At 42.8% G+C, this 15,305-nt stretch overlaps 1 protein-coding gene across 17 annotated transcripts in view; it reads right to left on the reverse strand.

Annotated features, from left to right (window-relative positions):
* Positions 1–15,305, reverse strand: part of ATP11C (ATPase phospholipid transporting 11C) — a 174,350-nt gene that overhangs the window by 96,944 nt on the left and 62,101 nt on the right. Inside the window, exon 1 of one of the 17 annotated variants that reach the window (XM_045472224.1) lies at positions 11,702–12,225. The exons of the other annotated variants lie outside the window; for them this stretch is intronic. Within the exon in view, the coding sequence (XP_045328180.1) occupies positions 11,702–11,722 (21 nt within the window). The 5' untranslated portion in view covers positions 11,723–12,225. Of the gene's footprint in view, positions 1–11,701; positions 12,226–15,305 lie in introns of those variants that run through there. 17 annotated transcript variants of the gene reach the window in all.

The following is a 15,305-nucleotide window of genomic DNA, read 5'->3' on the forward strand; positions in this document are numbered from 1 at the left end:
CTTATTAACGTAAAACAAAAATAAACTAGTACTTCCCCACTTCTGAATGGTCTTCACCTTTCTTCTCTGGCAGTTAATAGCATTCCAGAGAACAAAAGGCAGGGACAAGCCTAACACAATTTCTGAGGTCCGTCATATTTTTATGAATTCCCTACATGTGAGGGGCATTTTCGGTTTTACTAAGAGCTTTCCCCATGCATTCTCTCTCTGATCACTTTCAAATAAGGCCTACGTGACTTCTATGTCTATGAAGTTGGGAGAAAATGGATGGAAATTGCTGTGTAGGTTTGGGAGGGCGCGGGAGGGAGGGTCCTGGCAGTGATCATCGTTAGATGATGAAAACGGGGCCCGAGAGGAGTTGTATAACGTCTACTGAGGGTTTTTTAAAAAAGGGCAAAGTCTCCTCAGCCCCGGCAGGTTTGGGTTTGCAGCTGCCTGGGACTGGGGCTGGAGCTGAAATAGACGACTTTTCCAGGCCTGCTTCACCCTCAAATCTGAAGAACCTGCAATTTCTGGTGGAATTTGCTCTAGCTTATAATGCTGTTTAGTTTGCATAAAAATGGCAGCGCCGAACTCGTGTAAATTCACTGTAATTTTCCGCTTGCTGCCAATGTAGTGGTTTTAGTTCCTGTGACTGTGAATAAGGTAGGTGCCTTAGCGAGGGCAGAGAAACTCCAAGTAGGAATCATTTAAAAAAAAAAAAAAAAAATCTCCCTTTGGGATGGCACACGATGTAGTGTGGAGTAGGAGGATATGATTCCCGCCACCTCATGATGAATTTTAATTCATTAACAGTCCATCCTGTGTTGAAGTGCTTCCCATCCAAATGTCCTTAGAAATGGCATTTTAAAAAACTGAAATGTGCTGGCACGGATTCTATTCTAATGACACATCATACACTACAATAAAAAGTAAGGAAAAATATTAAAAAGCGCATCTATAATACATGGGCTAATAGAGAAAGCAATTCCATTTTTTTCCTCAAGATAAAAGCGCCACCCTTTTGTACCCTTGATTTATACCTCCATAGAATGAACTGAATATTACAGGGAAAAACAAAGGTAAGTAATTTATACCAAAACATAGTGTCTCAATAAAAATCAGAGTTAAATGACACTGTTATTCAACTAGTATCATCCTAAAATCCATTCCTTTGCTAGTCATAAAACATAGAAAGCTGTTGAAAGTATAATCTGTTTCTTGATTGCCTCTAGACCAGTTACTCAATAAGAACTGAAAGAAAATAGAGACCTCGATACAAGACTGTCACTATAAAACCTGGCACAGAATCTAAAACAGCTCATGTCCCCAGCCTTTCCAGGTGTTTGCAGGCTTAAAATTTTTCACGAAGTCACAGATCAGTGGTTCTTAATTCTGGCCACACGTTGGCTTTAAACGCAACACCGATGCCTGGGTCTTTTATTTAATATTTAATTTTTCGGGAAGCTCCCTAGGTGGCAACTCTAATTTGCAGCCCGTGCCTGTGAAAACTGCTACAGACTCTTTCTCTTTGAATCAGTGATCGCTCTTAACTAAGAGTCTACAAGTTTTTAGTACACCAGCCATAGCCCTACATGAAAAAAAAAAAGTTTATTTATTTTTGAGAGTGAGTATGCACTTGCCAACAGGCGTGATTGGGGGCGATTGGGGGCGGGGACAGGGGTAGGGGGAGGTGGATGGGCGGGGCCAGAGGATCTGAAGCAAGCTCTGTGTCCCAGGCAGGGCGGGGCTGGAACCAGCGACCCTGAGATCTCGACCTGAGCTAAAGTCGGATGGATGCTTAACCAACTGAGCCACCCAGGCGCCCCAACGTTTTTAAAGTAATTATAATAATTTAAACAATTTGCTTTCCAGAGGGTAAAAATACAAATAACCTTCAAATAGTGCCCCCCCTCCAATCACTTTAAGCTGCACACAAAATGAGATTCTCCTTCAATACTTATTTGGCATGTGGTTAATCTCCCATCAATTATTTAGATCGTCCCTTGCAATTACACCATTATTTTTATTGGTCATCAGACTGCTCTTTGTGAGTTACTAAAGCGAATGTTAAGTAGCTGCGCACAAATGAACCAAAACGAATTATTAAAATTCTGAAAACCTGGCAATGATTTAAAACTGTTCTCGGCACCCCGGCCCCAAAGCTATTTTCCTTTCTGAAGCACTAGTATTTTTGAACGGCATAATCAGTCTTAAAAAGGCCAAATGAACTCAAAATTGAAAGAACGAACTAGCGTTTCAGCAACATTTCAGGCATCTATTAAAATGCTCCTAAAAGTCAGTGTTTCTGTTCTAGGGCTGGAGGGGGGGAGATGCCGGGATGGGGTCACCACGCTGCCAGGGAACATTTCCAGCGTATTAAGCCTCTGGGTTAAAATTGCTACAATGTATTCAGTGGTCACGTTGCTGAGGTTTCCAAGCCCACTCCATTATAACAAGCCAAGAAGAATAATCTTGATGTGTAATTTATAGTCATAACTCTAAAAGGAGCCTGAAAATCACACTTTTCAGATTTTGCTTTCACTGCATCTTCTTAAGTGATTAAGCTGTCTCCCTCCTTTGCCAAAGGTAGTGAAGCCAGACCAAGACAAGACATGTCTTCTTGCCGTTAAAGCTTAATTATGGTCATATCAACCCAAACTCTCAAATACCTGACCAAAAGACAACTGAATATTTACAGCACATCCCTAGTCACAAAGATGGTCTCTAGTTAGGCATTACCTGATGGCGGCACACTTAAGTGAATAGAATGTGCTATATAGGAAATGGGTATTAAACCCCACAAAAACAAAAACCTCAATCAGCAACCACAATACTCAGGACCTCCATAAAAAGCCTTGTTGGGAATCTCAAGAGTTAGACTTTGATTATCCAAATGTGATCCACTGAGCAGTTTAATTTCATCAGGGGCAATCAATTCTAAGTGTTCTCCATCTGGTCCCCCTTCCCACCATGCCCTCACTTCAAGGACCTCAGGGCTACAGAAATGCGGCTCTAAAGATGAAATCCAGCTGCCTTACAGGATGGCTAATAATTGATAGATCAAAATGCCGTAAGCATTTAGTGACTCAGGATTCTAACAGAATTTTCTTCATGATTCAGATTCTTCCATTTACAGAGAGTCAATGAGGTTCTTAAAGTTCTGGCTGGGGATCAGCAACTCCACTTTCCTTGTTGACAGACTTTCTCTTACACTAGGGCCTGACAATATGCACACAAACTTAACGAGAGATGAACTGAGCACACAGGTCGGTAAGGCCTGAGAAGCTCCTTTTCTAAAAAAAATTTTGTTTTTTTTAATGTTTATTTATTTTTGAGAGAGACAGAGACAGAATGCGAGTGGGTTAGGGGCAGAGAGAGAGGGAGACACAGAATCCGAAGCAGGCTCCAGGCTCCGAGCCATCAGCACAGAGCCCGATGCGGGGCTCGAACTCACAGAGCCGTGAGATCACACCTGAGCCCAAGTCAGACGCTCAACCGACTGAGCCACCCAGGTGCCCCTACTTTTCACTTTCACTATCCATATCTACACATGACCTTGCATTCCAAACACTTAAACCTACAAACTCTAAATAAAGAGGTGTAGGACTTCTACGGATAGGAACGGTGAGGCTGGCTGATCATCTTGCTAAGCCCGACCTGGCTGTAAAGAGATCAGAGTAAAAATATAGATCACAAACCTCAGAGGCAGGAGGGAAAGATGGGACCATCTGCATTGTGACACGCGACAATCTGCTAGCACAATGGCAGCTAAGTCCCAGAGAAAACGCTGCAGATTATCAAGCAACTCGTACCCACCCCCTGTGATCCTTGTAAAGTTTCCCAGAGTTTGGGAAGACAGCCAACTGTGGCTTGCAAGTTTCTGTACCTCCATGGGAGGCGGCCAAGCAAGTTCTAGGAGATTGCTTTGTTCCTTAAGACTCTGAAGCAGCGTTCTGGTGGCGTGGCCTCTGTTTCACACCATTGGACATCTTCTTGTTACTCTTCTCCCAACACTTGATTTGCCTCTGGAGCTTTTGCCTTTAAAGTATCCTTTAAAAATATGAGTCCCTTGCACCACACAGTATTTTTCTCATCTTGCAGAGTTCTTTTCTAACCCATGCGTACGACAGACCGACCAAGACAAGAAGTGGAATTAAAAACCAAACTTTTGACAAAAGGTCCATTGAACTTTGGGTTCTAGGCAGGTAAACAGTATAAGAGGAAGAGATACAATGCAGATATTCTCTAGGATACCCTACCATGAGAGACGGAAATGCTTCAGAAATGTGTACGCAAATATATATATGGCCTTAGCAGATGGTTTTTGTGGAGAAGCCCCTCAAGGCTGGAAGATTTTCTTCACGTTTTAGAGATCTCACAGGTAAGGAAGTTTTATCTCAGCAGCAAACAGTAATACCTAACACCTAACAATGGCAAGGAAAAGAACCCCTGGATGGATATTAGGGAGAAAAATGCCTTTACCAATTATCACTACCTAGAAGAGACAAATTCTCATCCAAATATCACTTTCTAGGTCACCAGAGAAGAATTCTCATTACAGTGTAAGGAGAGAGAAAATAAACCCTGGCTGGAGCAAAAAAATATATTGTAAAAAAGGTACCTGAAGTCCTGAACAGGGTTTTATCTCCCATTTCAATGATAGCACCATTATTTTTTAAAGTGAGAATAAGTTTCCTGGAAAGGTCTAACAGTTCAAATATATGCTGGAGTATGTCCAGTGAAACCAGTGAATGCATTTTTCCCTCTGGTATTGTTAAATATCATACAGAAAGCAAACTAGCTAGAAAGAAAGAAAAAAAAAAAAAAAAAAAAAAAAGGCCAGGTTGTAAATGTAATTAAACAGCACATCCAGGCTATACCTGTTGTTTTAACATACCCAACAAAAGAGGCAGGTAAAACCCAAAATTCCATTATGGAGGATGGCTGAGCTGAACAACCAAGAAAATAACGGGGGGGGGGGGGGGGGGAGCGGGCTCTGAGCTGTGACTCAAGACTCGCAGAAGGTAGCCACTTCTTCACTGAAGTATTTCGAGCCTTCCTTTCAACCATGGTCTCGCGGCAACTTCTTGGCTCAAATTACAGTGTCTTAGGGGAGCCTGGGTGGCTCAGTCAGTTCAGCGTCCGACCTCGGCTCAGAGGTCACGATTTCGCAGTTCGTGAGTTCGAGGCTCACATCGGGCTCTGTGCTGGAACCGTGGTTAGCACACAACCAGGCAACGGCTTCAATGTAATTCGGGTGTAGATGTGTTATTTATAGCAAGAAGGCTTCTGGCTCTACAGCAGGGGCCCAGGCAATTCTGATGTCACCCCTCCACAGTGCGGCACGGTGAATTATGGCCCATTAGCAGACGGTGCTCGGTGCTGAAAACACTGTTCCTTCGTCTGCACAAAGAGGACTACAGTTGGTCAGGGAGGAGGGCAGGTGGCACTCGGACCACAAGTGAGGGCACTCGAGGAGGCCCCTGGAGGCTGTTGTCAATAACAGAAGCCATTCGTCCTTTGGAACTGTTGATCTGACCCCATGGATGTACAATTAGCAAATCACCCCTCCCTCTGTGGCAGAGCACATGGTCACTGGGGGACTGCACTGACACTACTGATATGGTCTCGAAATCTCCCTTCTCTCCCCCCGAAAGCTTTGGATCTGGGCGCTGCTATAAATTTAACGGGTGACCTGTAATTATTCCTAAAACATGCTTAAAAGACTAGAAATTAGCAATATGTTTGAAACATAATGTAAACTTTCAGTGTATGTATGGAAGAAAGAAGACCACATCAAATAAATATGGCTTTATGGCTTCATTGTGTTATTTGTGTGGATTATTACTTGTGTACCATAAAAATGGATTTGTGAAACTTTAATATGCCTTCAGGTGGTGCCAACTAGAAATGCCACTGTAAGATGGACTGGGAACACTATGAGACTACATCACGCTACGTTTCCCAAACTGCATTACGTGGGACAATAATGAGGTTCCTCGGAGAAGGACAAAGGCTGCTTGTATAATCCTCCCTCCTGGGCAATGCTATTCTATTTCCTACTTCTTCATAATCAGGAATATCGGCAAAGCACTCAAGAGTATGAGGTGAGATAACTATTAAATTTGTGACAATTTCTCTCCGAGTATGCCAAAAATAGATAAGGAAAATTAAGTGTTTGGCTATGATCCCAAGTGGGTGCTTCTGCTTCTAAGGCTTAATTATGAGAGGCAAGAAACCAGGAGATCTTGGTTCTAATTGCCTTCCCCCGATTAGTCTGTGTGTGTCTTGGGGAAGTCCCAGAATCGGTTTCTTCCCAGGTAACGCAAGGAGAGCTTGACTAAATAATCTACAAGGACACACGGGAGTTGGGGCCAGATTTCTAGCAATAAAACATGAAATGTGGTTTTGGATGTTGTTACCATTTGCCACCTGGCTTCGGCATGGACCAAAACAAACCAAAAAAATGGTTCAAGGGTGGGAAAGAGATTATCAGCTCGAGGATAAAGAGTAATTTACAAACCAATACACTTGAGAAGATAATGTATTCAGGATGAAATGTATTCGTGAGCTTCAAAGTAGAAAAGGAGAGAAAAATAAAGGAAACATGAAAAGTCACAAAGACCAGGGAAAGACTCGTGTGTCCTAAGGGTGCTAACTTTGGTACGCTAAAAAGTACATTAGCTTTTGGGGGCTTTAAGGATGCCCATTTAAAGCACCACAGTGTCACCTGCTTTAATGGTAACCTTTACATGTGAAAAAAACGTATTCCTCCTCAAATGTGCCTGTTACCCAAGGGAGACAGTTTGTTCTTCTGATAAAATAGGATGGACTTCATGTCCCGGCATCCAGGGTGTAAACAACTTCAAATTAGAACAGGTTAGGATTAACCATCAGAAGCACAATTAGAAAAATTAACGAACCACTTAGAATTACAAATTTTACCTTTACAAAGCGTTTTTACTATAAAATGAAACACACACCCAGATATAAATCCACTGGAAAGAATTCATATTAGAGCAGACACATTCAGAATCTCTGACTTCTCAAAAACAAGCACTACTCAACATTAAAGGTCATACCACCCCCAGACCAAACATTTTTTGTGTGTTTTTTACCAAACAGGACAAGCAGTAGTTTCAGGTTCTGTTCAAGTACATGATTGAAAATAGCAATGAGATATTTCCAAAGCACACACAGGGGGTATTTAGAACAATTATAAGAATTTACAGCCAACATTCAAAATACCTGGCAAGCTTTGAACAGGAAAAAACACTTTTAGCTAAATCATGGAACAACACAGTGGTTATAGCATTAAGTGTTTGTTGCCCAGTGGAACACGGCAGATTAGTCATGACGAATACTCGATAATTAAATGCGCACAAAGAATTCTCCCGACTACAATGCAGTTCACTCTACTTCACATTATAAAGGGCATATGTGTATCCAAATGTGTTAATACATTTCTAAGTCTATTCTTACTCTACTCTGTAAACTCTAATATGATGTAAAACTTTTTAAACACTAACAAAGAAAACAATGACAGCATTAGTTAAGGGTAGAAAAAAATGGCAGAACCCGACAGAACACAGATGATTCCCAAAGGTCAGAAATGAAAGTGCACCTGCAGATTTCAACCGTTATTAATTAATGGAGGCCAATTACGGGTGGACTGTGGACTGATGACTGTGGATGGGCAGGAATAATCTTACAGGGTATCTGAATATCCTAAGATGGCCTACTTGTGTCCCTGTTTGGTTCCCCGACATTTGCTACAGTCTCTGCCCGAGACCAAAAGCAAGCAGGTACATTTCTTCCCTGGGTGCTGGGCACAGTTCGCTTCAAAAAATTAAAGAAGAGGAATAAAGGGAAACAGAAAGGAAAAGGCAGAAAGATAAATGTGTCAAACCAAAAGAAAATTATCTGTGATGAGAACATTCTGCTGTTAAGACTGCATGGGGCTTCCTGATCATTCTCGGCGCAACTCTCAAAAGACACCTCCCAAAGAGAAGAGTTTCTAAGCAACACATACGTTCAGAAGGAAGAAATTTTTTTAGATGTCGGGATTTTAGACCTCATCTTCGATCCTAAAAATGTGGGCAACGGGAAAAGGTGGGGGTTCTCCTAATAGTTCCAAGCCTTTCTTAGAATGATGCTGGACACTGATTTTATGGATTTAGAATCCAATTCAGTCCAGTGTGCCTTTGAGCTTCACTGTAACTTTTCATAATACTGAGCAACGATGTGACGAGGTACCAAAATATGAAATAGTCAATGCAAATAAAGGGGAGGTTCACTCATGCATTTTAAAGGTGGAAAACAGTTTGGTGGTTCATCAAAAGGCTAAACAAAGGGGGGCAGGGGGGCACCGGGCTGGCTCAGTCAGTAGAGCATACGACTCTTGATTTCAGGATCATGAGTTTAAGCCCCACGCTGGGTGTAAAGATTATAAATAAATAAACTTAAAAAAAAAAAAAAAAAAAAGCTAAACAAGGAATTATCATGAGTCAGCAATTTTACTCCTATGTCTACATCCCAAAAGAATTGAAAGCATGTGTTCAAACAAAAACGTGTACGCTGATGTTCAGAGCAACACGATTTATTTACAGGAGCCAAAAACCGGAAACCACTCAAATACCATCAACAGATAAACAAAATATGGTATATCCGTAGAATGGAATATTATTCAGGCATAAAAAGGAATGAAGTACCGATACGTGCTACACAACATGAATGAACCTTCCAAACATTATGCTAAGCAAGAGAAGACAACAAAAGGTCACATATTGCATGATTCCATGTATATAAAATATTCAGAATTGGTAAGGCCATAAAGACAGAAAGCAAGTTGGTGGTTGTCAGGAGCTGGAAGGAAGGGAGACTGGGGAGTGACTACGTACATGGTTATGAAGTTTCCTTTTGAGATGATGAAAATGCTACAGAACACGATGGATTTGGTGGCGTCACATGTGAATGTATGAGATGCCACCGAATCATTCACCGTAAAATTACGAATTTTGTTATGTGAACCTCACCGCAATAAAATAAAAAAAAAAGTTAATACTCTTGCCTTATAGCAGGTCAAGGGGCAAAGCTGTTAATATGGCTGATGCATCCATTCAACCAATGTTTACTGAGTCCCTACTATGCAAGACACTGCAGATAAAGTGATGAATAAAAACGTGACGCTGTCTCTGCCTTCAAGGAGCTCGGAGTGTAGTGACGGAGACCAGATAGGAAACAAATACTTCTACAAATCAGCTAAGTACCACGAATGATGGCCGTGCAGTGTCCTGAGAGCTGACCCGGCCAGGACCACATTCACAACCACACAACAACGCAAGCCTGATCAGATCACTCCTCCAGTCCCCTGCTTTCATAGTTTCCCACTGATCTTAAAACCGAAAATTAAAAACTTTACTCTGACCTGCAAGGTCTGGCACAGTCAGGTCTCTTCCTCCGGCTCCTCCAGCCTTGTAGCGCCCCCAGCCTCTCCTCCTTGTTTTCTCGGTTACAGCCCATTGGCCTTCCTTCCATTCTAGGTGAGCCCCAGGCCCCGCCCCTGCTTCACTCCACACGGAATACTATCCCCTCTCCAAGACCTGAGACCTTGACCATCTTAACCTGTAATCACCCTTCAGATCTCTCAGCTGTCACTTTCGCCTGAAAGCCTTCCCTGATGGCAACTCAAATGAAGAGAGCCCAATGACCTTTTCTCCAAAATCTATGTCTGCTACACAGAATTTACAATGAACAAAGCAAAAAGAAAATCTCAACTCAGCTTTTCAAAAAGCCGTAACTCCAAGTGTTCCCTAAATTCTCCTCCAACATTCTGCCCAAGAAACCCTTTATGAATTCCTTGACTTTGCAGAAAGTGTGTTTTTTTAAAAACCTTCTGGTTAGTTTCAATAAAAACAAGGCCATGATTGTGACAATAAGAACTTTGTCGGTAGACAAGCTCATTAAACACTAATTTAATGTGACTGGTTATTGTGATGCCTTGTTAGCTGATCTATATACACTTCAGACAATTTTATGCAAAGCAGTATTCAGATTCATCATTTCCAGTTGATTAAACATGGTGGTTATGGTCATTTCTGGCAAAAAAAAAAAAAAAAAAAAGTCAGGCATCAGGCCAGCAATATAATCCTCAATGTAATATTGTTTCTGTGACGAAAATCAGATTAGACTTCTATTACTTTGACTTCCATGGACATAACCTGCCATAATGTACAAGGACAAGGTATAGAGGGTCTTCAGGAGGGCCCGTCATCCAGCTAGTATGCACTATGGAACAGAGGCTAGGTCCAAGGCAAACACAATTCCAGTCAGCCAGCCATGCGCTGGGCTCTTTCCCAGTCTACCTCATTTAATAATCATAAACTGGGGCAGGGTATTTTTTGCAACATTGATTTCTCTGCAAGCAGAGCAGAGAGAAATATCACTGACATATAGAAAGTCCCCCCACACAAAAGACTGCTGAAGTTGTCAAAGGACGTTTATACAATATTAAGATTATCCCTGTGCTTCTTGGAAGTGAAAATAAACTGCATTTTTTTTTACTTTTATTTTTTTTTTAATGTTTATTCCTTTTCGAAAGACAGAGAGAGAGGGGGGGACACAGAATCCGAAGCAGGCTCCAGGCTCCGAGCTGTCAGCACAGAACCTGACGCGGGGCTCGAACTCCCAGACCGCGAGATCGTGACCTGAGCCGAAGTCAGACGCTTAACCAGCCGAGCTACCCAGGCGCCCCAGAAAATAAACTGCATTTTTGAAAATAACATCTCAGTGATTAACAGATATTTTTTGTATAGTCTTTGGGAGAACAACTTGTAATGAAGCTTGCACAAAGGGTTTACTCGTAAGTGAATCAACAGCAGCATGTAGCCGGCACCACTAATTCTTAGATCGCAGCTTCCAGTCTGTAAGAACGCTATCGAGAAATCAACCCCAAATCCGGATACCCTCCTCTGAGTGGAAAACAAGACTAGTAAGTTCTTTCAGCAGTTTTTAGGTTGATATGCCTGTTGGTACAAGGGGCTGGGAAAGAAAGCTATTTGTTCAAATGAAACTTCAAATAAGAAGATTAAAACCTAACACTGAAGAGCAGCACAGCTGTAAGGAAAACCTCTCCTTCATCAATGCTCAAAACCCATCCTAGTGAATTTCCTCCCTTCAGTTTTTGCTACCCCAAGGCTGAGACTACAGTGGATCTTTTGTGGGAAACAACTCAAACACATAACAAGTGGTCTATTTCAGCCACGAAAATCGACTTACCAACATTTTTAGCCATTCTGATAGTATGAAAGTAGAAACCAGAAAAGTAGAAACGAGAAAAGTAGAAAGAAAGAAAAAAGAAAGAAAGAAAGAAAGAAAGAAAGAAAGAAAGAAAGAAAGAAAGAAAGAAAGAAAACAGGTTAAATGCTCTGGAGCTGACAAATAATGGATTTTTTTTTTTTTTAAGTGGTAATTTCCCTAGGAAAAATCCTTCTTTCTTCCTATTTCCCCTGGCTAACCATGTTCCCGAGACTGAGAAATCTCTGGTTATCACGCAAAGAAGATGAGCCCCTGGCTCCGTCGGCCCCCCACACCTGGCCTTGCCCAGAGTACATGAGCACATTTGAAATGCCATTGCCTCCACCTGCCCCCCTCCAAGGCTACCGATCCCCGCCCCCCCCCCCACCACCCTGCCAGTCAGAGGCTTTCCCCCTCATCTCACTCTTTCACCAGTCACCACCATGGCAGGTCTCTAGTCAGCAAGCAGGGGCAGACTGGAGGACACCCCAATCACTTAGCTCCTTGGTCCTCTGCATGCTACCTCCCACTGGCCTCTGAGCTGGGGTCGCACCCCAATGCAGGCGTCTCATCTCATGGGGTTGACAGGAGAACACGGGAAGGACGTAAGCGAAGGGAGTGTTCAAAGCCATGCGGGGCACACTACGTGACCACGGAAGCAGGAAGGAAGAAGGGGGGCTGCTGAAATGCAGAGACTGACTAGGGCCAGGGAGAGTCAGTCTGGGAAGACTTCCAGGTTGATGCACGTCAGAGCCTTGGGTAACTCTGGCCTCTTTTAATCCCGACTATGATCAAATTCATTTCCACGTCGATTATATATTTCACACGTGCCATGCTACCAAACCGGAATCTGGATACAGTGACAGGATTTTACTTGTAGTCATGTACCGTGCTTGGTTTCAGGGCTTCTCTAACACAGCCTGACCTTTCCTAGTCATTCCAACTACATTTTCTACTAGTCATCCCAGGCGAGAAGGCTCCGTTCCTACCAAACTGGTCTCCCTCCTCATTTTCTACGCATCTCAGTTTATTCCCAACTGCTGTTCTCCTGGACTGAAATTACCTGCACGAGTCCCCGTGAAAGTAAACTGAAGGTTCAACTATGCCAAATTCAGCCGTCTCATCAAGAGACCCTGTAACATTCAGAGGGCTGTAGATACATAAAACTGGCAAACCTTTACATATTGGCTTCCCCCTCGAGGTGATTAGCCATTGATTCTTAGACCTCTGTGTCTGATACTTTGAGTATACATTCATGATTTGCTTCCTCAATAAGGATAAGCTACACCTAGCGGCGCCTGGGCGGCTCAGTCGGTTGAGCGTCCGACTTCGGCTCAGGTCACGATCTCACAGTCTGTGAGTTCGAGCCCCGCGTCGGGCTCAGTGCGGACAGCTCAGAGGCTGGAGCCTGCTTCGGATTCTGTGCCTCCCTCTCTCTCTCAAAAGTAAATAAACATTTAAAAAAAAAATTAATAGGATAAGCCACACCTGAATGTGTGTTATAAAGAGATAAAGACTTCTGTAGATGGATAGAAAAATAGATGGACAGAGTGACAGGAGTACAGACCAATCAATATGGCTCATCATTTGACTAAACAGCCTGGCCCCACAATCACTATACCATTTAGAGGCATTTGAGATCACCAAGGATCATCAAGCTATGAGCTGAGATGAGGATATGATTTGACCACGACTAGAGTCTCAAAGTTTAACCGTGTCATAAATATCTTCTAGGGGCGCCTGGGTGGCGCAGTCGGTTAGGCGTCCGACTTCGGCCAGGTCACGATCTCGCGGTCCGTGAGTTCGAGCCCCGCGTCGGGCTCTGGGCTGATGGCTCGGGGCCTGGAGCCTGTTTCCGGTTCTGTGTCTCCCTCTCTCTCTGCCCCTCCCCCGTTCATGCTCTGTCTCTCTCTGTCCCAAAAATAAATAAACGTTGAAAAAAAAAAAAAATTTTAAATATCTTCTAATGGGTGTACTTTTGATGTTCAAAATTCAGAGACATTCTGACCTTTTCATTCTAATTACCTTCTTTCAGAGAGCCTGGAAATTACCAAGTGGTTTCAAAGTGGTTACACAGGGGCGCCTGGGTGGCTCAGTCGGTTGAGCGTCTGACTTCGGCTCACGTTATGATCTCACGGTTCGTGGGTTCGAGCCTCACATCGGGCTCTGTACTGACAGCTTGGAGCCTGGAGCCCAGTTCGGATCCTTTGTCTCCCTCTCTCTCTCTGCCCCTCCCCCACTTGTGCACGCACGTGCGCTCTGTCTCAAAAATAAATAAACATTAAAAAATATACATATTCCAAAGAGATGGGGAAGGAAGAGGAGCATGCTGGCTGGGCATGTGGGTTCTGGAGCCAGATACATGGGTTCAAATTCTGGTTCTGCCACTTATCTACAAAGTGACCTTGGGCAAATTCCTTAACCACATCATGTCTCGATTTCCCTATCTATATAAATGAGGATGATGTTGGTAACTTACGAGACAATTAAGAGGCAGTGCCTTCAAACACTAAATACTCAAATGTTAGTTGCTGTTATATAGCACAGGGGAATAGGAAATTCTTTGCTGCCACTAACCAGTTGCTTCCAACACAGATAAAAAAAAATGTCCACATAAAAAAATGCAATCCTAAAACAGATAACTGAAATATATCTTCAGGGTTATTATACTTGCAATACGGTGGCACAGATGAATTCAATGTGAACATTTGCGCAACCAGAATAAAAACAGAGATACAATCTTTGTAAAATGGAAGCAGAGGGAAAAAAGCATGCTTATAAAATCAAAATGATCACGAATATTTCCTTAAATGACCTATGCCACACTGACCAGATAATACTTAATTAGCACAGGAGCATAAAACAGAACAGTACATTATGACTTTACTCAGGATTTCAGTGGAACGAGAAGACCTATAGGTCATTCAAAATGCTTGCAAAAAGAACTAAAGCGAATTTTAAAAGGCTCCTCAAAGGTTATGATAAATGACTCAGCTTAGGGTTGGAATTCAGGGAGTATCAGAGAGTGGGAGGGCTCTGGCTGAAGCACTAGGTTGAAAGCAGAAATAAACAGCAAGTGTAATCAAATGTCCACAACGACGAAATAGCACAAGGCTGGGTGCTGAGAGTGACAGGAAAGCACACATGCAGGCAGACAGGGTGAGAAAATGTCCCATCCCGGGAAGAAGGTCCTCAGAAGCAGTGAGCTGCTGGGGACACAGACAGGGCCACAAGGTTAGACCTGGAAACAGCTGGCCTCTGACATTCATCTTCTACTGTCCTTTCAAACCAGGTCAATTAATATGTGCAGAGGGAAGACCCCCAAAACCAAAGCCCTGTCCTTTTCTAGAAGTGAAACAAATATTTAAAGAGCATCAGAAGAGCTGAGAGCACAGTGATGACCATCATTCCTATGCTAAACATGGAGGCTTTCTCAACAGAAGCCTCATGCTTCACCCTGTTTTCCCATTCACAAAATGTGGCTCCCAGTGAACGGTGGGCGGGGGGGGGGCACTACGGGGCACAATGCAATCAGGAATCCCTCCAGAGCTTAGATTTAGAGAAACCGCCAGAAATAGTTCTGCTTTCCCGTTAATGTGTTTAACAGTTGATCTTTGCGAATCTTTGGAATTGCTTTTAAAACATGCTTATGCTTGCCAAGCAGGCAGTCCCATTCATCTTTGATATGTGTGAATGGATTTGCTTTGGGAATAATTAAGTTCAAGAAAGAAACTCCGACAGCAAGAGTTTCGAAAGTTGTAGGCCACTCCGGATTGCTCAGGCCGTGTGATAATCTCTATCATATAAACGTCACTACGAACCTTCTAATTTTAATGTGCTCTTCCAAAAGTAAGATTATTTTATATATTTATACTTAAAGGTTCATAGTAAAGGACTGTACATCGCTTGACCTCAGCCTCTAGCTGTTACATTATATGACAAACAGGAGAAAGATTTACCTTCTTAAATAATACCCCCCACCCCCAAGAATTCCTAAACAGCTACATTGTACAATTTTGTGGTATCCG

This window comes from Leopardus geoffroyi, chromosome X (genome assembly GCF_018350155.1).
Source record: "Leopardus geoffroyi isolate Oge1 chromosome X, O.geoffroyi_Oge1_pat1.0, whole genome shotgun sequence".
NCBI classification, from domain to species: domain Eukaryota; kingdom Metazoa; phylum Chordata; class Mammalia; order Carnivora; family Felidae; genus Leopardus; species Leopardus geoffroyi.